This window comes from Peromyscus leucopus, chromosome 1 (genome assembly GCF_004664715.2).
Source record: "Peromyscus leucopus breed LL Stock chromosome 1, UCI_PerLeu_2.1, whole genome shotgun sequence".
NCBI classification, from domain to species: domain Eukaryota; kingdom Metazoa; phylum Chordata; class Mammalia; order Rodentia; family Cricetidae; genus Peromyscus; species Peromyscus leucopus.
The window spans coordinates 115,392,331-115,419,315 of NC_051063.1; the positions used below are offsets into that span (position 1 = coordinate 115,392,331).

The 26,985-nt window shown below is 43.8% G+C and overlaps 1 protein-coding gene across 1 annotated transcript; it reads right to left on the reverse strand.

Moving 5' to 3' along the window:
* Positions 1-588: 588 nt before the first annotated feature.
* Fzd4 (frizzled class receptor 4) lies at positions 589-9,314 on the reverse strand. Its single transcript, XM_028894967.2, has 2 exons — positions 8,697-9,314; positions 589-6,625 (listed from the first exon to the last, which is right to left on the reverse strand). The coding sequence occupies exons 1-2, from the start codon at positions 8,985-8,987 to the stop codon at positions 5,297-5,299; spliced, it is 1,620 nt and encodes a 539-aa protein (XP_028750800.1). The 5' UTR covers positions 8,988-9,314; the 3' UTR covers positions 589-5,296.
* Between the last annotated feature and the right edge of the window lie 17,671 nt (positions 9,315-26,985).

Below are 26,985 nucleotides of genomic sequence, written 5' to 3' on the forward strand. Positions count from 1 at the left end.
TGATGGTTTTTGTTTTATTTTGCAGTGCTGGGTATCAAACCCAGAGTCTCACACATGCTGGCCAAGCACTCCACCACTGAACCACATCTCACCTCCAATGCTAACGTAGCTGCTTTGTCCAGTGACTTCTTTGAATATAGGGGCAGAGACCACCCAACTTAGAAAATTAGCCCAAGATGACTTTTTTTTTGTCAGAATGATGAGATATATACAAAACAGAACCACTGTGTAAGCGGCTTGGAGCTCCAGCAGCAAGAAGAAATCTGTTTTCAGGACACTAGACTAAACTTCAAAGGAAAATATGGCCACTCTCAGAAATACCATGGGGGGGGGGATGGTGTCATTGGGGTAACAGCTTGGGAACTTTAGCTACATCCAAAGTATCATGTGATCCACTTGCTTGCATTGACTTTGGATGGTAGGGGTTTGATGACCCAGGAGAAATCCCACAGGAAAAAAATAGCACTAGCCAAAAGCGCATTTTTTCAATCTACCAAACAAACTGAGCCATCCCTTTCTCAGTGCTGAGTATGTATGCTTCCCAGGGACTATCACGTACCTTCAAAAACATACCAAACCACACACCAGTTAATAAACAAAATTTTATTTTCCTTTAATACAAAAATTAAATAGCAAGTTGTTTTTTTTAATACAGTGATAAATTAGAAATTTACAGTACAGACATCAATGCAGACACACTATTGTACATCCTTGAAAGGAGGGTCTATTTCCTTTGAAATTCAGCAATTTATGCAGGGCGTGTACAGCAGGGTTTGCCTGGTACCTCTATATCAAGCATCTGAAAGGTTGCCTCCATGTTTCTGGAACTGTGGATAGGCATGAGGATCCAAGAAAACGCCAGAGAGCAACTAGTCAGACTGCGACCCGATATAACTTTAACTGTATTTGATCTTTCTGCAGACTGGGATCGTTACTTAGTTTATCTTTCTTAGGAAGAGAAAAGTAGCCTTCATCTTCGGGCCTTCCAAAGCCTCACACCATCTCTGTGAGGTAGAAGAAACTCAGAACCACCTGGATGGCCACTGGGAAAGCTCTAGAAAGCAACTTACCTCTCCCCATGCCCACAGTCAAGTCCAGGTCTCAGCCTGTTAAACTTGCAGGATTTTGAAGTGTGCACAACTTTTGGGATGCGGAGCTGCCCTTAGCCCCTTGCAGAAGCCTTCTGGGATGACAGTGGCCATTAAATGAACATTCTGGGAGATTAGGAAGGTGCAAAGGCTCTGAGCATATGGTTCCTAAGGAATTCCAAAGACTACCAACTGCCTGGGTGAATACTAGGAACTGGCTGCTGCAAAGAGGAGAAAGTAAGACCAACGAGAAAGAAAAACAAGTTACCACCAGGGCAAATGTGCTTATCAGGTGAAGAGGCATGCTGGCGTGGGGGTGGGGGACCTGGCAAAAGACAGTAAGAGAGAGCTCTATCCAGGCACCAGTGGGACAAAATCTATTACTTGGGGCTTCAGCATGTGACCCTTTGGAGGAGCAAAATGCTCCCCCAGGAGTTTCAAGATCTTTGACCTAGGCATGAAGGGAAAATGATAACTGGGGGTCCTTTGCCAGACTTACTGCAAACCCAGACAGGGACCCTGAAGTCAAATACAATAGAGAACAAAGAGCATTGTCCGGGGACTCATCAGGACTGGCAGGAATAGCCACGCTCTCCGATGCCCTCCGTCACAGGCTGGAATTTATACATTAGGCAGTTCCTGCCAAAGCCTGTGCCCTCTTGGTTTCCTTTCCTAATTGCTGCCATGGGCCCCGCAGCCGACACAGCACCCTGGTGAAACCTCTCTCAATTGTGCCTGCTCTCTCAGGACTGAGGATGCCAAGTCCATCTTGGTGTCCCAGGACCCCACTTTGCGGCACTCAATACCAAAGACACTTAATTCTGGGAGCACAGGGCCAGAGATGTCAGGTAGGATCAGACAGTTCAGGATCTGAGGAGGGTATTTCTCTGGTTCTGGGTTTAGGGAGTACAAGGGAGGGGGTGATGGAGAGAAGAAAGCAAGGGAACATCTCAGGAAACAGTGTCACCTTTCCCTGGTGTCAGGCCTCCGGGCGCTGTGCCAGCTCAGGAGCCATCCCAGCAACCAGGAAATGGGTCACCATAAAGGAAGAAAGATATGATCAGCTGAGCAGTTCAACCAGGCGGTTCTGGCCACTTCTACCCTACACCGCGTTCCTCTGCCCCACGGTTTGGCTTTTACGAAGCAAGACAAAGGAGTTTTATCAAAGACAAGGTCAGGCAGAGGTGCCCTGAGCTGTGCTTAATAGACTATCTGGAAGCTTGAGGACTTTTCTTGAAAATTACAGTCACACATACTCATTCTAGATCTTAGAGAAAGGCAAGTAAGCCCAACTTGCCCCTCAGCACACTGCTGCCCCCCAATACACCTGTGTATAAGTCCCATGGAGCACTCCAAGCCCTGACCCTCCTGTGCCCAAGGCCACAGTAGATGCCTGAGCTCAGTCCTTGGGATTTACTCTGATTGTCCTAGGGGTTTTATATGGAGATTGTCATGAAGCAAAGCTGATGCTGTCTGTCACTGATTTAGAAGGAATCCTGGAAAGGGAGAGAGACCTAGGAAGAGATGTGTGAGAAGGAAACAGTAAAAAGACGTGAGGCAGTGACAAAGTCACTTGAAGGGCATTGGTGGGGCCTCCGCAGTCACCAGGGTCTCTTCCTGGAAACTGGAAACATTCTCCATCATCTGGAATATGAAAAGGAAGGCCTAACAACTCCATTACATTGCTAAGACTACTAAACCAGTCTGAACTGCCAGCACCCCTTGCTCAGACATAACTTCCCTGAAAAGGCAAGTGACTGACAGGACAGAAAAAATTGTCAGTACACTAGCTTCAGAATGCAGGTGGCCAGGGTCACCCGAGGGCTCGCTGTTGTCATGGTTGTTGATGACACACGTCCAGCACCCACTTCTTGCCCAGCCCTATGGAGGGTGCTGTCTTGGTCCCACAATCACTGAAGCATCACCACCAATTGCATTACAGAGCCTGCACAGCAAAGGCAGTCAGCTACTGCCTGGCCCTCCACCCCTTTCCTGGGCTGGAGTCACTGCACAACTCCCAAGACACCAGCGCAGAGCGTGAGTAAGGGCAGAATCTGCCCTTGGGTGCACACTCCAGGGCCCTGGACAGCTATGGGAACTGTCTGCAGGCAGCCTGGGGCGGGTCCACTTCACATTTCATAGGCAGCTCATTCAGGAGTTCAACTGGCCCTCCCAGGGATCAGTTCTCATGCTCCTAGAGCCTTATGCCCTAGTCCAGCCTAGGTACTCAGACTGGGTAAATCATCAGGGGCCACCCAGGTCCATGGAGGTCTCTATGTCACCAGCCCCAAGATGCTCCTTCCTGAACACACACGTTGGGCCTTATGTGCATCTTGATCTCAGGCAGCTACGTAACTCGCAAAAACAAAGGGTGTGTGTGTGGGGTGGGGGGGAAGGTCAAGTCATAGACATAAAGCTGAAACCAAAACACCAAAACAAAACAAAACCCCCTAAACCCCACTTTTTAAAAGTTTATATTCCTAGAATTTGACCACTTATTTGGGATGATTTGGAGCCTGTGAAATGTCTCTCCATGAAGTATGATGGACAAAACATGAAGCACTTTCTTCCTAAAAGGACAAGGCATGAATCAATAAATAACTATAGTTGCTGAAGCAGACAGGTCTGAAATACGAGGAGAGCAACCTATGACATGTACAACAGCTTGTCCCAGAGATCTGGTGATTAAAAGGCCTAAGGCAGGTTAAGAGAAAGGCCAGTTACAATTTTAAAAGAACTGCAACTTTTGATAGGTTGCTAGAGGGTACCCCCTTGTGAGGGACTTAAAGCATAAATTTTAAAAGCTTTGGATACCCCAGCAAAGGCAATTAAGACCCATGCTGTTAGACCTTGCAGCTCATTCCATACGGTCTATACCATATCCCCTGCTAACCAATCCAGCTTCTGGCTGGCATTCTGGCGATTCATTAGGCACCATATAAATACTCCAGGCCACACTGCCTCTAATGAAATCTTATAAGGAGCCTTTGCCAATTACTAAGGAACAATTATGCACCAAGTATTTGGATCTGCTGTCCTTAGTTGCCTTTGCAAAGTTGAATAAGTCTCCATTGTGGTAAGTAGACGAAACTCCGATAACATTCTTATGCTACAGGGGAGAAAGGCACTATCACACTATGAATGCAAGTTGACCACAGTTTTAAAGTCAATTGAGTATACTATGTCATGGTCCAAGAATGTGCTTTTAATTGTAATTGACACACACAAATTACACAGTTAATCTGTGTGAATGCAAAGTTGCCAAGAAATTTAACATTTCAGTTCTTCCAGACTGGCGTCTGCCTAGATGCAATCACACAAACTAAAATATTTTAAGTCCCAATTGCTTAACATTACTTAATGCAATAGGTCTCTGGGGTCGGTAAGGGAAGTCAGCTCAGTAGATCTCATTTTCCTCTGAATTAAGTGATTGTCAGAAAGTGAATCACCTTTCCTTTCCCCCTCATTAGGCATGCTGCAGTGCAAAAAATTCCTATAAAAAAATCATTCTTCTCGAGTCATTAGTGTAAAGGGAAGAAAACAGGGACTGCCTAGAATAGGGATGTTGAAATTCAAGAGAGAGAGAGCAATCCATTGGATACCTCACGTGTGTTAGTACAGTACTTTTGTTTGTTCAAACAATTCTGTTTTACGACAAAGGCACTGAAGGATTTTGACACCACCTCTTGGGAGTGCGCTCCAGAGTTCTAAACAGCAGACAGCGTAGGCCAGAAGATGTTTATGTTAGACCAGCCAAACTATCAAACTCGGCAACACGTCTCCCACCCCAGTGTTTCCAGTGTTTATAGATCACTCTGCTATCTGAAAGACCTAGTTACTATTTAAGATTTAAAAGAGTTTTAAAAGATTAATCTTTCTCCCCATAAGTTATCCACCGACAGCTGAAATCCCACCCAGTAGGGGCCAACGAGCACCACGCTGAATCTAAGCAGTACCTCCCCGCTCCGAGCTGCGACCTGATAAAGAGATCAACGTTTTTATTTTTTCACAGCTTTGAAAGCCTCTAACTGGCTTTTCCATTTTGGATCGTTCCAAAGTCTGCAGCAAAATCATCGCTTTTATGATGCTGGGTGGGGCGAGGGGTGGTGGGCTGACAGTGGGGGTACTAAAGTGTTCCTAGTTTGTTCAAACTGAGATTCGCCGCGCAATTTCCTCCAGAATGAGGACAGTGGGGAAGCTGGCTAGCCTTACACCACAGTTTCATTGCCTTTCCCTGGCTTCATCCATCCATTTCCCCTCTTCTCTCTCTTTACCTTCCCAGAATTCACCAATCGGTTAGAACATTTCTGCCACGTATGAAGAGTTTTGGCAGACCAAATCCACATGCCTGAAGTGATGCCCACAAGCAAAGACATAAAAATTTTCAACATTTCAACGGCCATGTTAGAGTCATCTGCAGAATACCGGAAGAGTGCCCAGTTAGAGATTTCGTAGAAATAGCAGGCAATCACACAGGTTGCAGGAACTGTGTACAGTACCGAGAAAACCCCTATCTTGACCATCAACCTTTCCAACTTGTCTGTCTTTGTCCCATCTTTTTGAAGGTTTGACCGAATTTTGAATAAGGCCACCAAACCTGCAGCAATGAACAGAGTGCCGATCACCAGATACGTAAAGAGAGGAGCCACCACAAAGCCGGTGAGGGCATCGAGGTTTTGGTTCCCGACATAACATAGGCCGGTCAGTTCATCAGCATCCACGAGTCTCATAATCAAGATGACGATGGTTTTCACGGCAGGGATAGCCCAGGCTGCGATGTGAAAATAAGAACTGTGCATCTCAATGGCTTCATGGCCCCACTTGAGCCCTGCTGCCAGAAACCAAGTGAGTGTCAGAATAACCCACCAAATGGAGCTGGCCATGCCAAAAAAGTACATCAGCAAGAAAATTATTGCACATCCTGTGTTCTTAAGGCCTTCTTGGATGAGAACAGGTTCTGCCGCCTCTTCAAAATCACAGGATATCCTTTCCCGGCCTACAGTCAGCCGAACAATATAAGCAATGCTATAAATATTATAGCACATACTGAGGAATATGATGGGGCGCTCAGGGTAAGAAAACCTGGACGAATCGATCAGGAAAGTCAACACAGTGAAGGTGGTGGAGATGAAGCAAAGGCTGGCCCACACCGCCATCCAAATGTCCGTGAACTCCTTAGCAGAGCGGCTGTGCAAGCCAGCATCGTAGCCGCACTTAAGAACACAGTTCAGGCTCCTTTTTACCCAGATATACTGATCAGAATTGGTTCCCACGGAGTGGCACTCTTCTCCCGGCTGGATGGGGGTTTTGTGAGGCAAGGGCACCTCTTCATCACCTGGTCCTTCCATGCACATATGGTTGTGGTCATTCTGGGGTGGGAACTTGCTGCAGTTCAGGCTATCTGGCCAGGCAAAACCAAATTCTTTCAGGACTGGTTCACATCGCCTCTTGACTGAAAGACACATGCCACCGCACGGGCCAATGGGGATGTTAATCTTCTCTGTGCACATCGGCACATACACCGAACAAAGGAAGAACTGGGAAGAAATGACACAAACAAAGAAAACAATGAGCGGGGTTTTGAGCAAATGCACAAAGCTGAGTGAATGCTTCCAGGCAATATCTACCTTTAAGCCAGCCTACTGGGAATATGTCTGTTTACTCTGACCTGAAACACCGGTGCCTCATAATCCATCACTTTTACACAGTTTTCTTAGTTGGGATCTCATAATTCATTTCAGAGGAACATAAATGAATGAATAAGTAAGAAATTTATGAAGAATTACATAACCTTTTCACATAAACCTTACGAAAATAAACTTTTAAAAACTGACTTCCAATATCCCTCTCCTTCTAGCTACCATCTGAAAGATCTACAGAGTCTGATAAAGTGACTTGGTCACTTAGGTGACAGGTGCTTGCCTTTTATCCTCCTTTCTCTGGTCATCTTAAAAATAAATGTAAGGAAATATAGATACTGTTACCACTCTATTTTTCCCTCATTTCCACTTTAATGTTCAAAAGTCAATCCCACATTTAAACAGAAAATGTACTAACTTGAGACTCTGTTAGACTCAAGGAGGAGACAGGAGTTGGGGGATGGGGGTTCTCTGGTCTCCAGGGATTCATTTGGCTCCCTTTCCTCAATGAATAATAATGAAGCACAATAGGAAGATGTAAATGTTAAGTCTCTGAAACTGCAATACCAGCAGGCCAGAGTCCAGTTGCTGTCCTCAATTCCTCCAGCATTGATAAACAGTCTCCTTGGCTCCTTACAGATGTTGTCTATGGTGTCTAGAGTTACAAGTAACTATTTTCCAGCATGTAAAGGGATCCAGTCTTGTCTTTCAAAACAGCTTGGCTGCTTCCTCAGGATACATGTAATTAAAAATACATATCCCTGTAAAAGCTGTTTCTCCAGCAAAACTGCCACTGATGTCAGCTTTGCGCTGTTTCCAAACTGAGAGTGAGAGGATCATTTCTTAAGCTTTTAGAACCTAGTTTTGAAGTCCTGAAACTTCCACAGGGATATTTCACCAGCAACAGGTCTAATCCCAACCATCTTCCCGAAACCACAATCCAGCTTTTAAAATGACCTATGTAAAAACACGAGCTGGTAAGTAAACTGTAAGTCTGTTTCTTATCTCCCTACAGCCAGAACTATAGATTTCTCGAGGTTTCAGTCTGGACAACTCTAACCTCTATTTTTTACCAGTTACCCTCTTTTCTAGCTTTTATCAAAGCCACTCAGCCTCACCAACCAAAACATGACCAGTGTTAAGTTTTTAAAACTTCATTCCAATCCATCTCCTCATCAAGTTGGTTGTAGATTCAAAATTATAACTATACTGTATATGCAAATTAATTTCACTTAATAGGGTAGGAAAAATTTCTGTATCATTACACATATGTAAGTTTTAACATTTTAATAACTGCCGCCCCCCAAAGGGGTAGGGGGAAGAAAAAAAGTTCTTCTGATATGCACACTACCTTCCTGGAGCTTTTTCAGTCTGTCCAAACACTAAACCTGCCTCCAACCCTAAGGACAAGAAATAACTCGAGCCAACTCTTTCCTGTATGACCTCTAAAGAGTCCAGGGTGATGACGGGGGCATTCTGCAGAAAATGGGCAGCGATGTTTTATTTGGTAACCTACACTTAAAAATACAGGGAGAAAGGAGGTCGATGAGTGACCTGGAAGGGCGAAGTTCTGTCTCCTTATCACTCTTTCCAAGTTTTAGGTGCAACTGGCTGCCCTGCCAGGACTCGCCCACCAAGCAGCGGCTGCCGGAATCCTTGGCAAAGATAACCCTCAGCTCCTCTGGGGTTAGGGGCTTGGCCAGACATGGGCAGGGGAGAAAAACGGAAGGGCGGGGTGTAAGAATGGGTTCTTTCGCGGGCCAGATGACTTACACAACGTTTTGGCTTCTAGTCTCCAAGAGGGACAGAAAAATGGGGGGTGGGGTGCGGAGTGGAAATCACTTTTCCAGAAGTTGTACCCTCAAGTGAGGAAGGGAACAAGGAGCTCGATCTGTCAAGGATTCCAAGGAAGGAGTTTGGGAGTCCCTATCTACTAGGTCCCTCCCGGGGTGGGGGTAGGGGCGCCCACCTGCAGCTGGCTGGAGCAGCCGTACTGGATGAGTGGCGTGAAAGTTGTCAGCTGCAGCTCGGCGTCCGTCTGCAGCTCGTGTCCCACCAGGTTGGGCATCTTGGTCACGTTGTAGCCGAGGTTCTGGCACATGGCGATGCGGATGGGGTCGCAGCGCCTCTCCTCCTCGTCCCCGAAGCCCAGTGCTGGCCGCTGGAGCAGGAACAGGAGCAGGAGAGACTGCAGCAGCAGCCCCAGCCTGACGCCTCCAGGCGCCCCCGGGACGCTCGGCCCTGTGCCCCGCCAGGCCATGGCCAGAGCCGCGGGCAGCAGCGGCGGGGTCTGCTCCAACAGACACCCCCAGTTTGCACGGGGGCGCCGGTGGCCGCGCTGCTCCCAGCTCCGGATAGGGAGTCCAGTAAGGCGCCAAGGGCGACGAGCGGGCAGCGGCCGCCTCTCCAGCAGCTGTACGAGACTGTGAGGGATATCAGACGCCCGGAGCCGGGGCAGAGGGACGGACTGCTAGGGTCATGGCTGCAGGCAGCGATCCCAGAACCCGGCGCCGGCCGAGTCCGGCTTTTCGGCGAAGCCCGCCTGCACTCTACGCCGCGCTGCTCTCACCGCCCCAGCGCTCCGCGGCGCTGGAGGTTCGCAGGGCGGGGGTGGGGCGGGACGGACAACATGATTGTCCAATGAGAGGCCGCTTTGGGCAGAGGGGGCGGGCAGGGGCGGGGCCTCTCTCCCGCTGTAAGGGTCAGGCCCCGGCCCGCAGCCTGATCCTCCCTCCCTCGCTCGCTCCAGAGCCGCCCCGCCCCGCTTGGCTTCCAGGCGCTCGGCGTCCTCCCACCCGGATCCATTGCACACTGTGGCCAGGCGTCGATTGGAGCCCCGTGGCTCCTGCCCAGCCAACCTGCCCTCCTCCCTCAGGTGAGAAGTGTTCCCACATCTATGCCCCTTTCATGTTCTTCCCCTTCCAGCTGTCAACTCCAGCCCTGTGGCCACCTCTGTATCAAGCAAAATAATGAACACAAAGAACACGGTATTTAGGATTTACACAGATTGTGGCTTTAAATCCTCGCTGTGTGACCTTGAGCAAATTGCCCAACCTCTCGGCGTCAGGTTCCTCATCCGTAAAGTGACTTGGGAGGGATTAGCGATAAAGCCTGAAACGCTTAGAGCTGGTGCCTGGTACAGCGCGAGTTCGCAGCAGTTTTCACCCCCAGCCAGTGGGACTGGCGCCCGGCCCCCCGGCCCCGCCCCGCGCTCGGCGCGACCTGCGCCGGAGAGCAGCCGGTCTCCAGCCCCGGTGGGGGAGGCGCCCCGGAGCAGCCGAGCAGCCGACGGGCTCGCGCTCCGATTTCCTCACCGTACGAAATGAAATTCCACAGGGGGATTCAAAAGGAAATGAGGCCGGGACGCTCCGTGCTTCTCGGCCCGCCGCCCTTCCTGTCTCGGGGACACGGTTTCTAAATAAGGTTGGGAGGGTGAGAGCGCGGGAGGGAAGAGGCTTGACCTGTGCACCCGAGGCGAGGAAGGCTCACAAGCCCCTTTCCAGACCTGGGACACCCCTCCCCTGCATCCTGCACTCCTTTCGTCCCGGTTCTTGCACTGCACGGTGGTGGTGGTGGGGGTTCTGGGGATGGGCAGATCTTTCCACTTGGGTTCCAATCCAGCGTCTCTCCTTTTCACCCACAAAGGGCTTTGTGTAGGTTCACCCTCTCTCCGCTTCCCTTTCGGCCAGTGGAACGCTCAGCAGGTGATTTCCTAAACCATGTACTTGTTACTTGATTGGTCAAACTAATAGCCCCAAACTCCTGTTTGGCAGGCCAACTTCTGAGTGCAGTCCACGCTCTCCTGTCACATAGTGGTTCTCATGAGTTAATTAATGCCTGTACTGTAAATCGTCTAGCTTCGTGACCGGTGAATAATGCTAAATAACCCAGATATTACTTTGTTGTTGTTACCTGGGACAGATGGTGAGAGGCAGGTTATAAGACTACTACTCCCTGCTTTCCAGTCTCGTTTTAAATACACCTCTGGCAGCACGGGTTTGAGGATATGGGTAATCAGTAAACGGATTCCTACCCTCTTCAGATCTGTTTGCCTAAGCACTTGCCAATGTTTTTCCTGGAGCTGTTTGTGTCTTCCCATTCAGCTGATCCTCTGGCACACAGGTGAGGTAAGGTATAAATTGGAAGGATACGTGCACACATATTTTATATTTTTAGTTTTCTTATGTTGGCTGGACCCGGTTGAGGGTAAGAATGGAATCAGCTGGTTTTGGCATTTGGCTCTGTGCCTGGAACTGTTGGGCGCATAGAAGCTGCACCGTCTCAAATCATTGTCATAATCTCCTGGTAAAGGAGATTTATTAGCCCCTTAAGTAGACTTGGAGCTGAGGCTGGAATCAAAGCAATAATTGGGAACAATGGGGCCAACTAAATCAGGGCCCAACCTTTTAAAGATGGAGGGCAAGATTACTTTCCAGGAGTCCAGGACAGGGTTGAGTCCTCTGTATACGGTGTCAAAGGCCACCAGCTTCCGAAAATGCCTAAGTGATCAGATGGACAGAGCAGTGGCCTACTCGCTGTTTGAGAGGAACAAATAGATGAATAGATTAGATGACTACATGATCCCCATGCTTACATAGAAGACGAACAAAACACTCAGTATGGGAAGCACACTGAGAGCTGTGAGCAAATTGGAGGTAGAGGTAGCTGAGTTTGGAGAGCTATTCAGAGAGATGACAAGCCTGTGAGCTCCTTAACCAAGTGGGCTTGGTGTGCCCCTGGAACTTCTCCAAGAGCAGGGTGTGTGTGTGTGTGTGGTTTATGAAACAGTGAACTTCCTGAAGGCAAGGAGGAGGATGGATCTGTTACTCACAGAGCACCTGGCAATATGGGACATCATTTGTTTTGGCTGAAGGGAGTACTATTATCAAATCGGTAACCGATTTCATAAGAAACCTTGTTCTGCACCCGTGTTTATTACTTATACTCACGATTGTATTTAATGCTCATAACTCCCTGAGAAAGCATGTGTAGAGAGATCAAACGATCTGCCCAAGGTGCCTCTCTGTGTAGTAGAGGAGGCTGCAGGTGCCTGTTCGCTGTAGTCTAAACTCTGTGCCCATGTTCCAACTCTCAAAGGGGAAGCTGCTTAATTCTCAGCCTCATCTACCATTAAGGATGGCCTTTTCTGTGGGGGGATCCTGACCTCTTCTCCTAGGCCTGCAATCCCTCCACAAGCATGTTTGTCTCCTTTGAGAACGAGTGAAGAAGCCCCCTTCCCAGCAGAAGCTTTTCCTGTCAGCAGCTTTTCTTTCTAGCCAGGGAACTCATCACAGGTATTTTCCAAAAAAGAAAGCCAGGGGAATCACATTTCAGTCTGAATGTGGAGAGAAAACAAAGGCCAGGACTTGAAGCTAAGTCTGAATGGCCCCTCGGCCTCCTTCTCCTGAAGTTGTTCACACGGTCCATAACTGCCCCTGGTACCGAGTACAACGTGCTTGTCTTTGTTACAGAAACTACTTCTCTGAGGGATCCAGGCAGAGGGATATCACCCAGTGACAGGCACAATGTGTCTGAGAGGAAAAGATAGAGAGACATGAATTACCTTCAGTTACCCTACAGTACAGGTCACCAGCCCCTTAGTGACTTTGTCTCAAGGGCTGGGCAGTTTCCTTGGTCCAGCCTTCTAATTTTTAGGATGCAAACCCTTTGGAGCTGCTGCAAACATGACTTCTGCAGGTGGCCAGGCAGCTGGAGAGCTCTGTATTTGTATCTAATGAGAGGCTGGGGTCCAGTGAACTCCTGTGATGTCTTAAGTTTTCAGTGTGACAGTTCTGTTCTGCTGTGTTCCTGTAATGGTGCCTGAGTTAAAGGCTGCATTTGAAGGCCAGCAGTTAGGCTAAAATCTACCACCTAAGGGGTTGGGTGCAGTAAACATGCTTTCCTCCTAAGGAAAACCTCTTATTTGTAGTTCTTTGCTAACCCAATTAAATGTTGAAGTGGTCACCCCAGAGCCTGCTTTTTATTTCCTGAGAAACAATCCAAACTAATCCATATTCAGTAGCTTCTAAGAAAAGTCTTATTCCAACCACTCATGAAGAAACCAGCTTCTTTGAATCCAGACGGGACATTTAGAAATCACAAAGAGCTGTCTTGATAGAAAATGCAAGAGAGTGATTCATTATTACTCTGATTGGTTTGGGAGGGGAAATTCACTGGGATTAATACCAGTACCAATTGGGAATTTACTGTGGAGCCGCAATACCACAGGGAGATGCCAAGCCACATCCTATCAGCTTACAAGTGTCTTGGGCACTACACCTACTCTCAAACTAGTTATAAAACAAGAACATGTCTACTGGGTCAGGTAGAAGAGAACATTAATCTCGCTCCAAGCTGAGCAATTGGATGTCCCAGGAGACAAGTAACAGCTATTAAATGGCAGAGTCACAGTCCCTCCCTTCTTAGTCCATTGTGCTATTAGTCTGCACAGAACTGTCACCACAGAGCTCTTGCTGTCAAAGAATGGAGTCCTGTTCTGTCCATCATAGTTTTGGTAAGTGTGAGATGAAACATTGGACTTTCCTACTTCTCAGGGCTGATGCTATACAGATAATCAGCCAAGAACATCTGTGGGAGGCTGAAATTAATGCAAATGCACTGTATGCCCCCACAGGTTCATCTCATTGCAGTATTCACATTCATGCATTAGTTTATATGTAGTGACAGGTTGCTGTCATCTGAGCTGGGTGTTCAGACAATGTATGTAGACATACATCGTATGGTCCCTACCTTTAAGGAGTTTACAGTTCACAGTCACATGAGATAAAAGAGAAACACATTTCTTTCTTTCTTTCCTTCTTTTGATTTTTTTTTTTTTGAGACAGGGTTTCTCTGTGCAGCTCTGGATGTCCTGGAACTCGCTCTGTAGACCAGGCTGGCCTCGAACTCATAGAGATGTACCTGGCTCTGCCTCCTGAGTGCTGGGATTTAAGGCATGCACCACCACCACTACCCAGCTAGAGAAATACATTTCTTTTTGGTTAGTGCTTTTTCAAGACCTCCCTTAACTCCATCCATTTCCATTGTCATATACAAAATTCTGTTTTTTACAAGGTTAGAGTTCATTTACTTTGTTTCCTTCACTGACTTTTGAGGCCAGAGGCAGTGTCACGTTCTCCACTATGCTCATGAACAGTTTAGGAAAACATTGATCCAGAGAAGAGACTTAATAATTATGGGCTAGATAGAGAAAACCATCAAAATGCAATCGATTAGGTTCTACCCTTCCCATAAGGCAGGCATGATTCATAGTGTTCAGCTTACTTTTGAAGTCAGATGTTTGACAATCACTTACCTTCTTTTTTAAATTTTACTGTGCCTATTCTTAAACACTTTAAGATGAAACAGTGTTTGGGCTGAGATTGTGGTTTAACTTAAGGGCAGATGAACTTCTCTACTTCATGAATCAAACTATAACATTTTCTTAGTACCGTGCATTAGCCCTTTGACCAACGTCAGCTGAAACCATTGAGAATCCTGTATACCACAAGCCAGAGCAAGGGGTTCAAGCCAGGATGGTGTAAGTCAGGAGATGATGTCTTGGTAAGTTTATAGAAAAAATTAGAATGTGAGCTTAGTTTTGAGGGACGGGTAAGTTTCCAGGAGACCAAGAGAAGAAGGGAGGCAGTGGAATAGTCTCATAAGCATCATTTGCTTGTTATCCTTGGTGACTCAGATGAACAGGAATAGGAATAAAATTAACAGGCAGAGGGTTAACTAGACAGTGTTGTATGAAAGCCCTCATAGAAAGATAGAGGGCCTTCATATCCTCTGTCAAGGAAAGAGGAGGGACTGCCATGTCATGTGAAGTGGAAACATCATTGTCATTTTACGTTATCTTAATCTGAAGATAAGGGTGATGACAAGATGTGTGTATGAATGCCAAATTGATGAAGTGGGATTTTATAGCTTTGTACTGTGTCAGTTTAGCTAAACTGTAAGGTTCTTATGTGTATGCATGTGTGTGTGTGTGTGTGTGTGTGTATGCTACACATACATACATATGTACATACATCCATGCATCTGGGGATGAAGGTCAGAAGTTGATATCTGATATCTTCCTCTATTGCTCTTTCAATCTATTATTATTATTATTATTATTATTATTATTATTATTATTATTATTATTTGATATATGGTCTCTCGGTAAACCTGGAGTTCACTGTTTATGCTAGAGTAGCTATAGAAAGCCCTGGAACCCTTCCTGTCTGAGTCTTCCCCCCATCCCTTGCCAGCGCTGGGGTCACAGACTTGTCATTTCAAGCTTTCATGTGGTTACTAGGGTCCGAACTTAGGTCCCCATGATTGTACAGCAAACACATTACCAGTCTTTCCTACCCATAGACTTGAACTTAGCTTTCTGAGAATTTCCTTCTCTGGACCATTCCAGATGAATGGTGACAAGAGAAATCAGCACGAGACTGGAGGCAAAGGAGAAGCAATAGTTTGATGCTCTGAAAGTTAGGTCTGAGTTCAAGACACCATGAACACACAAATGCTGCCACTCACCTATTGTCTCACCTGTTTGCATGCAACAGCAGTTGGACCTGAAGTTCCTTCAGCTGCTGCTGAATTACTTCTTCCAGTCACTTGACCAGAGTTAGAGGCGGTTCAACAGTTTATCGCTGTGAGTTCCATTTTGCCCTGGATTTTACACGTCACACCCAGCTTCCAGCTGTTCTTCCTGATTGCAGCCCTAGCTGGTCTTAGATGGCTTCAGGAACGACATCAGGCATAGAGTCGATACCTCACATGGAATATTTGTAATAGACTCTTTATTCCACCTCACTCATAATGCCCCTGACTGGTATATCCCATAAAAAGATTCATGAATGTTAGTACTTAGAGACCGCTCCTCAACTTACAGGGAAGCTATATGACTTGCCCATGTGGCATACAAATGAGCTATTGGTCCAGTTTGCTAACTTGCACCTTAGATCTTTGACCTAAGCGTGCATCACATTCTTCTTTGATGTACATATGGGCCTGCAATCAGCCTGTTATATCAGATCCTATTATCTGTAATAAGCATTTAATTGACCCAGGCACTTGGTAAGTGTTTTACATATGCTGTCTTGTTTAATCCACAATACCCCCTGAATAGATGTTAAATCTGATTGACTTCTCTCCAGTTCCACCACTCTGAGCTGTCCAGTCTCCTCCAGCTCTCTGTTTTTACGGCTCATCAATAATCCAGTCTCTATACAAGAGGGAGATTTTACAATGAACTCCACAGGTATGTTCCTTTTTGACTTCAAACTTCTCAGGTTTTTCTCATTGCAACTGGAATAAAATTTACCAGGCCAAGATAGACCAGTAGGAGCTCTCCCTTTTCAGTCACACTCTGCTTTTTCCCCATGTTAAAACTGCTGTGCCCTTTTCTCTCTTTCTAAAACATTCTAACCTAATACCTGGCTGTCTTCTTGCCTAGAATGTTCCTTGTAGTCCTTCTCATAACAGATGTCATTGTCTCTGAGAGATCTTTCCTGCACATTCATGTCTCACCCTTCCCTTTGACCATTTACTCCTTAACCCTGTTTTACTTCCTTGGAAATTGTTCCCACTCTCTTCTCAAGAAATTTGCCTGAGGTGCCACGGTAAATACCAGAAACAATATTTTTGCTTGGGTCCCTTTGGCTCTATGGGTGGTACTTTATCCATTGTGCCTATCTTAGCTTTATTTTCCCCTACATGTCTTCTCTGCACTCAATAAATACATCCTAGGACACTAGAACTGAATGGAACTTGGGATTATTAGCTATTTCCTTGTAAAGTCATTCTAGTAAAGGTAACTACTTAACAACTGTTTATTGAGGCTTCACAGTGTGTATTACTAAGGTAATTGAAGATCATTCACTTATAACATCCTAGGGATTTACAGAAATCTTTTATTTAAAAAAAACCTGATTTTGTCTCAGTAGCTCTTAAGTTTTCAGTTCCAAGAATTTTAATGAAGCTGGATCCAGTGGTACATGCCTGTAATTTTAGTACTGAGGAGGCTGAGGTGGGAGGGGCTAGACTAAGGGAGACCCTGCTTCAGAACAAACAAAAGTGACTGAATTGTAAATGCCCTGTCTTGATTTTCTCTGTTTAGCTAATTGCTTTTGAGACTTGAAACTCATGATTTCAATTCTTTAAATTCTAAAACCAGGAAAAGGAATGTCTTTTAAGAAAATGTTTTTCAGGCGTATGTCAAGAAAAGACAGGAGCTGATAGCATCTGATAGCCAGAGACCTGCAAGGACATTTCCAGATCTGCTGCTGCAGAGCCCTGTTTAGCAGATAAAGAAGCTGAGACCCCATAGAAATGACTCATGGAAGGACAGGGTTAGAACCATGTGCAATTCATGTGGCACATCAGTCTGTCTTTCTTCCTTTGCCTCCTTTCTTCTGTACAAACAGCAAAGATCCAGCAGGCTGACTTGAAGCTTCAGACGGTACACAGGGAGCTAATTCATAGATTACCCTTCCTTGTGTGATAATACTGTTACACATTATCAGTCATTCACTCACTAAGAGCCAGTGCCCCACCTGCCTTCCTGCAGTGGCTAATCACTCTACATCTGCCATCAGCTCTCTTTCCTTCTTATCAGAAGATTGTTTTTCAGAAAAGTGCCGTGTTGAATTTCTGCCTCCCTGACTATTGAAGACTTCATGTTGGGACAGGCTAATGAGGTCTGAATTACAGCATCAGTACCACATCAGAGTAGAGAAGTTGGGGACTCAGAGGATTTTAGAATCATAGTTACCACAGAGGCCACAGACTCTCTTATCACCCAATTTTGCAGATAAATGATTCAGAAAGAAAGGGGAATATCACTTAACTGTCCACATTGGTACTGCTAGCTGGATGCAGGGTAAGGCCAGAGATAATGCTGACCCAGTCACAGCATCTTCCACCACAGAAATGAAGAAATTCTACTTCCTCTTTAGAATCAAAGCCCACCATAGTACCTTTCTCTAAGAAGATCAAAGCAAACAAAATGTCTTTAGTATTCTAAGAATTTTGTGATAATTAAGAGATAACAATATGAAATTTCTTGCCATTGGGTTTAGAAAATGCTCTTAGCTCTCCCTGCCCAACTTCATGTGACAAGTGAAACTGAATATATTCATGATGTACAACACAATCTTTTGATTCATGATATACTTTGTAAAAGGATAATCAAAATGAAGCTAATTAATAGATCCATCACCTCACATAGTTACCCTTTTTATTATCTGTGTCAAAAATGCTTAGTAGCTTATCTTAGCAGATCTCAAGTATATAATACCCTAGTAATTATAGTTGCCATGCCATACAGATCTCTATAGTGTATTCATCTTGCATAGCCAATATTTTACTCTTTGACTAACACAGCTCCATTTCCACAAACTTCATGCCTTAGCAATGTTCCCTTTCTGTGATTTCAAAGCCTTTAGGTGTAAGTGAGAACATACAGGACTTGTCTCTTTGTGCCTGATTTATTTCACTAAACACATTGTCTTCCAAGTTCATACATATTATCTCAAGGGACAGGATTTCCTTGTATTTTTATAAAGTTGAGTAATATTCCATTCTATATGTGCGTGGTGTCTTGTTCATACATTCACCTACTGATGGATGCTTACTTTAATTTAACCTTTACTGTTAAGTACAGTGCTTCAGTGACTGTAGAGATATAGATATCTCTTTGACATACTGATTTCTTTTTCTTTGGAGATACACACACACACACACACACACACACACACACACACACACACACACCTTCAGTTATACACCCAATAGTTGGATTGCTGAGTCATATAATAGTTTTATTTTTATTTAGAGAACTTCCATACTACTTTGAACATGGTCTGTGTCCATTTATATTCATACCAACACTGTAAGAAAATTCCCTTTTTTCCATATCTCCACCCCTTCTTATGTTTGTTTCTTTAATAACAGCTGTTCTAACAGATATAACATGGAACTTCATTGTGATCTTGATTTTCATTTCCTTGATGATACTGATATGCAAAGTTTTTTTCCAAATATCTATTGGCTGTTTGTATATCTTCTTTTGAGAAGTATCTATGCTTGTCCTTTGCCTATTTTAAAAGCCAGGTTATTTCTTTACTATTGAGCTGTTGAGTCTCTCATCAATTTTGGATAATAACCTCTTATCAGATGTAGATTTTACAAATATTTTTTATAAGTCATGTTTTCCTTTTCTCATTTGTTTTTTGCTATGCAAAGTCTTTATTCTCTTATTATATTATATTATATTATATTATATTATATTATATTATATTATATTATATTATTATTATTTATTCTTCTCTCATACATTACATCCTGATTGCAGTTTCTCCTTCCTCCATTCCTTCCAGCGTCTTCTGAGTGATTATTTTATGAGCAGCTGCAGAACCGCGGGTGAGAAAGATTTGTCCCAACTGCTAGCCAGCTGGGACACAGAAAAAATTTCAGTTACAAATGGCGCCAAAATATGGGGCAAGAGTTTCCACCTAAAACCTGAGAAAGCTTTAAAAAAAAAGATTCTAAAATGGAGCTAAAACCAGCTTCCTAGTGTGTCTCTCAGGCCAGCCACTGCAGGCTTGAGTTACAGTATGGCGGGTTTGCAGCATGTGGGCTTGACCTGCAGCATGGCAGATTCCTGCCACTGTACACAGTGGCATCTGCAAGCCATGCAGCATGGTGCATGGTGGATATAGCTTTTGCTAATACAGACCAAAAAAAAGGAAAGAAAGAAAAGGCTACACGTTGCTAGATGAAAGCATAGACCCACTGCTTCTGAGAGTTGGTGGTACATATTGCTCCCACAGCCAGAGCTGTCAGTAACCGTATTACTGCCATGTTGGAAAACTGAAGTGAGTGGAGCCAGCAGCCAAAGCTGCCATTTCAGTCCTAGTCATTCTACAGTTTAAAGCAATAGATTCACAATAAGTCAGATTCAGATTACATAAACCTCTAAATGGTTTACGGTGTGTGTAAAAATGTACATAGGCTTGGAAGAGAGAGGAAAAGGAATATAAACACTTATATAAAGAAATAGTTTTAAAAAATAAAGTCTTTAAGGAGACAGTAAAGGTAATATTAAAAAATAAGCCACATAAAGATGGATATTACACAGAGTCTGGATTATATTGTGTTTGGGATTTTTAACTGCAGAAAGACATTTGATTGTAAAGGCTACTCAGTTAAACCAATATGTATATTTTAAAGATATCTTGACTTCAAAACTTGGATCTAAGGATGTGTTACTTTGGAAAAGAGGTTATGCTTTTGTTTCCACACAAGATTAGAACCTATAGATTGCTTTTAAGCTAATATGGTTTAACCAGCCAAGACCCCCTGAAAGGTCTCTGATGACACCATGGCCCAGATAATCCAACATCTGGAATGGCTTCAAGGCAACTGGCTCAGACAATGCAGCCTTATAGATGCTACAGCTAAAATTTAACTATAATTCGTAATTTTCTCGGGATCTCCATAAGACTACCAATGCTCCCTATTGGCAGGAAGTAGCCTAGAACACTATGCCCACATTCCCCAAAAATGGATTATGGATGTTTATCTTTATTTAGGTTGTTGGTTACAAATGTTATTGGTTGCTGTGGGACGGTCTGTATGTCAAATTGCTCTGATTGGTCAATAAATAAAATACTGATTGGCCAGTGGCCAGGCAGGAAGTAGGTGGGAGGAGAGAGGAGAATTGTGGGAAGCAGAAGGCTGAGGCGGAGAGACACTGCAGCCGCCGCCATGACCAGCAGCATGTGAAGATGCCGGTAAGCCACCAGCCACGTGGCAAGGTATAGATTTATGGAAATGGTTAATTTAAGATAAAAGAACAGTTAGCAAGAAGCCTGCCACGGCCATACAGTTTGTAAGCAATGTAAGTCTCTGGGTTTACTTGGTTGGGTCTGAGCGGCTATGGGACTGGCGGGTGACAAAGATTTGTCCTGACTGTGGGCAAGGCAGGAAAACTCCAGCTATAATTGGTCATAGTCAATCTCTTTCTAAAAGAAAAAAGGGGGATATGATATGGAAATATAGGATATAGATATGATAAGATAAAAGGATAGATTGTTGAATCTACTTTTAAAGAGCAACTTGTTTAAAAATATTTTACAATGCTATGGATTTTAGTTTATTGATAAAAATTTAAAGTTAATTTTGTTATACTATATGTATATTTCTACTCTTGTTTAAAGTATTTTTTGTGCAACTCATTTGAAATTGTAATGTATAATTAAGAAATGCAGATTATTAGTCACCTTTGATAATCAAACTTAAAGTCATGTTAGTTAAGTTTTCTAGGTATACATAGATATATTTCAACTAGGTAGGTAATCTTCAAACACTTCAAAGACCTATAGAATATGGCATTTAAAATGTTTTAAAAACTTAAACTTTTCTGGACAGTGAGACACATCTGCTCCTGGCAGCACCCATTTACTTCAAAGAGAAAGATGGATATCAAAGACACTCTGTATGGAGTTTATCTTCTTCTTGGCAAAAATAGCCATTTCGGCAAGAAACTGTTCTTGCCTGGACTGCTTGACAAAATGTTGTATCGACTGGACATGCAGGACCCATAGGAAGGTGACCACTGAACTTTGAAAGGCAAGATGGTCCTTCAGGTTCCTGCTTCGCAGAGGAGACTGCCAGATATTCTACAGGACACACAGAGGAGCGACTAAAAAACTCTAGGACTGTGGGCTGAAGATGGATGCCCCAATGTTACAGAGGAACTTTGGATGACTGTCCAGGTAGCCAGCTGTCTCTGTCATTCTAGATTTTTGGAAGTTGCTTACAATGCCCTTTCTGTTTACTTAGGTAATATTATATCCTTCTGAGGTCTTTGATGTAGTTGAAGACTAGATAGTTATAATTATGATTTTCCTTGGTTATAATAAGAGATAAGGTAGATATGAAACCTTAGACTCACAAATATAGGATAGATAGGATATTTTCTTTAATATTGCCAAATACAAATAGACTAGATATTATAATTCTTGCTTGATAACTGTTTTGTTACATGTAATTTTATTATGTTAAAGTTAAAACCATCCTTTTTGATTAGACAGAAAAGGGGAATCTCTCTCTGTATGCTGTGAATGTGTGTTGCTCTGGTTGGTTGATAAATAAAATGCTGATTGGCCAGTAGCCAGGCAGGAAGTACAGGCAGGATAAGCCGACAAGGAGAATTCTGGGAAGAGTGAGGAGACACTGACCTGCTGTCCAGGGAGCAGCATGTAATGGCACACAGGTAAAGTCATGGAACACGTGGCAACATGTAGATTACCAGAAATGGGCTGAGTTTAGATGTAAGAGCTAGTCAGTATAAGCCTGAGCTAATGACTGAGCAGTTTTAATTAATATAAGCTTCTGTGTGTTTACTTGGGTCTGAGCAGCTGCAGACTGGGTGGGACACAGGAAAACTCCAGCTACACCCCCAACCTCTTATCGCTCCCAGATTCTCTCTCCCTCCATTTCCCTTCAGAAAAGATCAGGCCTTCTAGGGATATCAAATGAACATGGCATAACAAGTTAAAATAAGACTAGGCACAAACCCTCATGTCAAGGCAGGACAGGGCAACTGAATAAGAGGAAAAGGGTCCCAAGAGTAGGAAAAAGAGTCAGAGACAGCTCCCACTCCCTCTGTTAGGAGTCCCACAAGAACACCAAGCTATACAACTCTAACATACATGCAGAGGACCTAGCTCAGACCCAATAAGGCTCTGTGGTTGTCTTTTCAGTCTTTGTGAGCCCCTGTGAGCCCTGGTTAGTTGATTCTATAGGCCGTGTTATCATGGTGTCCTTGACCCCTCTGGCTCCTATAATCCTTCCCTCCTTTTGTGGGATTCCCCTCATTCCACCTTATGTTTGGCTATTGGTCTCTTCATCTGCTCCTGTAAGTTGCTGGATGAAGCCTCTCTGATGACGATTGGGCTAGTCTTTGATCTATAAGTATAGCAAAATATCATTAGGAATCATTTCATTGACAAACTCTTTATTCTGATGTAATACCATTTGCCTGCTTTTGCTTTTTTTGTCTGAATTTTTAAAAACATTTTTCTGTTGACAATTCTATATATATTGAGATTTGGGTATTTTCACACACACACACACACACACACACACACACACACACACACACACTGTTACTCTTTCTCATTCCTCTTCTCTCCCACTGAAACTCTCCTTTTCCCAATAATCTTGTGGTGGTGGTGGTGGTGGTGGTGTATGTGTACCCAGTGATTTTAATTAAGGCTGGTGACATGAGCATAGTAGGGGTTATTTGCTTAAACATAATAACTTATCAGCTACACCACTGAGAAAAATAAGAACCTCTCCCATGATGTGCTTTAACTACCTATGGACCTAGGGAAGGAGGTTCTCATATCTTCAGTGAATTTATGAGTGCAATGGTCTTGTCATGTCTGGAAGACAACTTTTGCAGCATACCTCTGTAACCTCTGACTCTTAATTTTTTTCTGTTCCCTGTTCCATGATGTTCCCTGAACTTTTGGAGGTAGTGGTGATGGAGAGAACCAGGCATGAGCTCCCTCCCATAGAGGGGGCATCAAATCAAATTAGAGGGTAGTTGGTTACTCCTGTAATAGCTGTGCCATTATTGCATTGCTGGACATAACTTGCCAGCAAGTCATTAATGTAGTTAGCATGGTACATAGCTGGGTAAAACTGTTAATAACTCCCCCTCCGAAGTCTACATAGCTTCCTTTAACACTATCAAAGCTAGACAGCAGGGAGGGAGTTTTTTTATTTTATTTTATTTTTTTAGCTCAGATCCAGCTTGATTTCTCAATATCTTGCAACCCACACATGTGGTATCATCAGAAATGTGGTCTTATGATCTTGTCCTGGCAGGCAAACAAGAGCATTGTTCTTGGCTGTGTTATAAGGATGATATCCAAAAATCCGTTTCCCAGACCAATGTCAGAGTATATCCCCAGTGTTTAATAATTCCAGGCCACACATTTAAGTCTTTATTTAGAGATATTTTGTTTTTAAATGTGATGTGAAGTAAGGATTCCATTTCACTGTTACTATATGTATGCTTATTTTTTCCCATACAGTTTACTGATGAGATTCGTCACTTAAAATTTTTCATCTTTGACTTTTGAAAAATTTGATTGTTTTCATGAAGTTCTATTTCTATTTAACCTATGAGTTTATTTTTAATTCTCTTAAAGTTCTCATTTGGCACAAACCAAAAGGCCCAACTCCTCCAACAGATGCAGAAATGTGAAAGCCTCAAGTCCTCCAGTTCCAGGTTATTTTTCATTACCCCTGGGAGCACTAGATCTCATGCCAGCACGGATATACTATTTTGATACTAAACAGATTTCTCAGAAACTCAGGCAGAGTGCCATCTCCAGGAGCTGTCTCACAGCATTGTCCCACAGTGCGGGATCGTGACTGCTGTCCTTCAGTCCAGGCTTTGCTGCAGGAGGAGGAGAATTGCCTTGGTCAGCATTTGCCTCCCAAACATGTTGGGGAAAAATGTATCTACAAAAATCTACAAAGTTATTTGTCTGGCATGGTTTCCATCACTGCAGAAGGATAGGATTATTCCATAGGATAATTCTGCTGTACATCAAAACCTGAGATGGGGATATGTGTTCAAGTGATTCCTTGAGTGTTGTCAAGTGAGAAAAAAAAAGAAGAAAAAAAAAACAGATTACAACACAAAAAGGGGCTAAACAAAAATTTGGCTCCACTGATGTCTCACTTCAGACATGGAGTGTGTTGAAGGACAAATTACACTACAGAGTGACTCTCAGCCTAGTGGGAGGTGAGCTGGCCTCTTATACCCCTGACATTCAGTCATTGGCACCTGGCTACAGAGATTAGGTGGGGTGTGTGTGTGTGTGTGTGTGTGTGTGTGTGTGTGTGTGTGTATGTGTGTGTATAAAGCCTCCTGGTCAGGGTGGCTCCCATCTCCTCAAAGTCTCTTCTTGGCCAAGCACAATTCTCCAAAGAAAAGGATACCTGCCTATTGAATTAGAAATCTCCCCAGCCTCGGACGGTAACTGCCTGGGTTCACTGGTTGGTAGGATGATCTGAACGAAGTACCAAGAGCAATTCTGATGCAAGACACAAAATCATTTAAATATGAGAATTGATCCACTAATTCTAGAGTTTCCAGAGATTATGCCTCACTATATATTCCTTTCCACAGACTTAATTAGTGAGTAAATGAAAGCAAAAGTGACATAAAAAACAGTCTTGTGGTTTAAAGTGGCTATGGTTAAAGATGATGTCCAAACACAGCACTCCATCTCTGTATTTCATCAGCTTGGTGAAATATATAACCTTGAATGTTATACCATAAATCACATTTTACATTCATTTTAATGACCGAGGGTACTGCCATATACTTCAGTCTTACAGACTGACCAATAGGTGGCACCAGAAACACCATACTTACTGTGGCTAATTTATGCAGTATGTATTTATGTGCTAAAACTTCAATCTCTTTCTACATAGGTCTGCCATATTGAAAAGGGATTTGTAACATTGACTCCAATCTCAGACTTGGTAACTTACAGTTCAGCTGTTTTGCTATTTGAGTTCTTTTCATAGGCTAACTTGAGTGAGGGAAAAAAAGTATGATAGGGCCAGTGATTTCAGAAAGAAAACATCTATTCATTGGTAGCAGGAAGGAAAAACAACTGGAGATCTGCATCCTTTACCTTCAAGGTCTCTTGAGTGTATAGATGCTGGAGATTATTAGGAAATATTTGAATAACAGGATAAAAAAGTCAAGGATCCTGCTTCCAAAACATGAACTTTATTCTCCACTAAAAACAGACTTGGATGCCGACCAAGTCATCCAAGGATCACCCTCGCCAATATCTGACCACAGAGTTCCACTCTGGGAAAGGTCTTTGAGTCTGCTGTTCCTCATTTTCAGACTTGTTTCTTTTGAAGTTTGCACTTTATTGTTGATGAAGGGAAGTAAAGCAGAGGGCACTACCTCTTACAGCTGACTTTTTCTTTTTTCGGAAATCCAGCTCCTAAGCTCCCTTCTGAGAGCAGACTATTCCAAGGAGCAGGAGAAAGTGCTGGACTGAACTGGGATGCATTTACTAATATTTCTGTAATCAATATTTGATCTTTCAACCGTATTAAATTAGGGATACTGAGTCCCAGAAAAGTCATGACGTCAGGAACTCAATCTAGTTTCTCTGACAAGGCCAAGGCTAAACCTAGATGTGCAACTGGCTTGTTCTACAAGTGTGACCGATCTTTTCACCTCACGAGGCTTCAGTTTCATCCATAGCTTCCAGGCACGTTCCTGCTAGAAATGTGCAGATTCTGAACAGTACGTGTGGAGTGTGGTGTCTTGTGTACGGATTGGGACTAGAGGTGTGGCTTGGCACCCTAGTCACTAGGAAGGGAGGGTAAATCTCACTTTGATGGCGTTCCAAGGTGGAAAGTGACACAGCTATTATACAATGTGTTAAACAGCCTGGTTCTTGTGTTTTGAGGGGGAAAGCAAAGACCAAGACCTGATTAGCCTTTCCTATCCCTATCACCAGCTTATTATACCATGAACATTGTGCCTCTGGGAGCTTTTCTTTCCAAATGAAACGATTCCAAGCTTTGGAATGTCTCTTTACGTGGCATAATCCCTTCCATGCATGCTGAGCATTCTTCTCACTCTCTTCTCTGGAGACGCTGCTAGCTCTGCTCTGCTGTATTCACCACCACTACTACTATTACTGTTATTGCTATTATTAAAACGGAGTCTTCTTATATAGCTTATGTAGGTTAGCATCATACACACAGTTCTCCTGCCTTTTCCCCCAGCGCTGGAATTTCAGGAATATGCTTGCTCTTCTTCTTTGGCAGCAGAACTGATTGGAGGGAGTTTGTTCTACTTTTTGCTTAAAAGCTAGAACCCAAGCCTAGTGGCATAGGTCTGTGGTCCTAAATACTAAGGCAGGAAGATACTGAATTCAAGTACTTTCTGGGTTACATAGTGAGTTTGAGGCCAACCTCAGCAACTTAACATGTTACTGTCTCAAAATAAAAATTAAAAAAAATAATAAAAAGGGCTGAAAGATATAGGTCCATGGTAGAGTAGTGTCTAGCATGTGTGAGGCCCTAGTTCCATCCCTAGTACCAAAAGATAAAGGCAGTAAAACTGTTCGAGGACACATGTAGAATGGACGTGTGTGTGTGTGTGTGTGTGTGTGTGTGTGTGTGTGTGTGTGTGTGTA

Excerpts from the sequence above, each read along its gene's own strand:
- Fzd4 (XM_028894967.2), bottom strand. The coding sequence starts at position 8,987 with ATGGCCTGGCGGGGCACAGGGCCGAGCGTCCCGGGGGCGCCTGGAGGC. Across the intron at positions 6,626-8,696 it reads GCTGCTCCAGCCAGCTGCAG|TTCTTCCTTTGTTCGGTGTA; the intron begins GTGGGCGCCCCT and ends ATTTCTTCCCAG.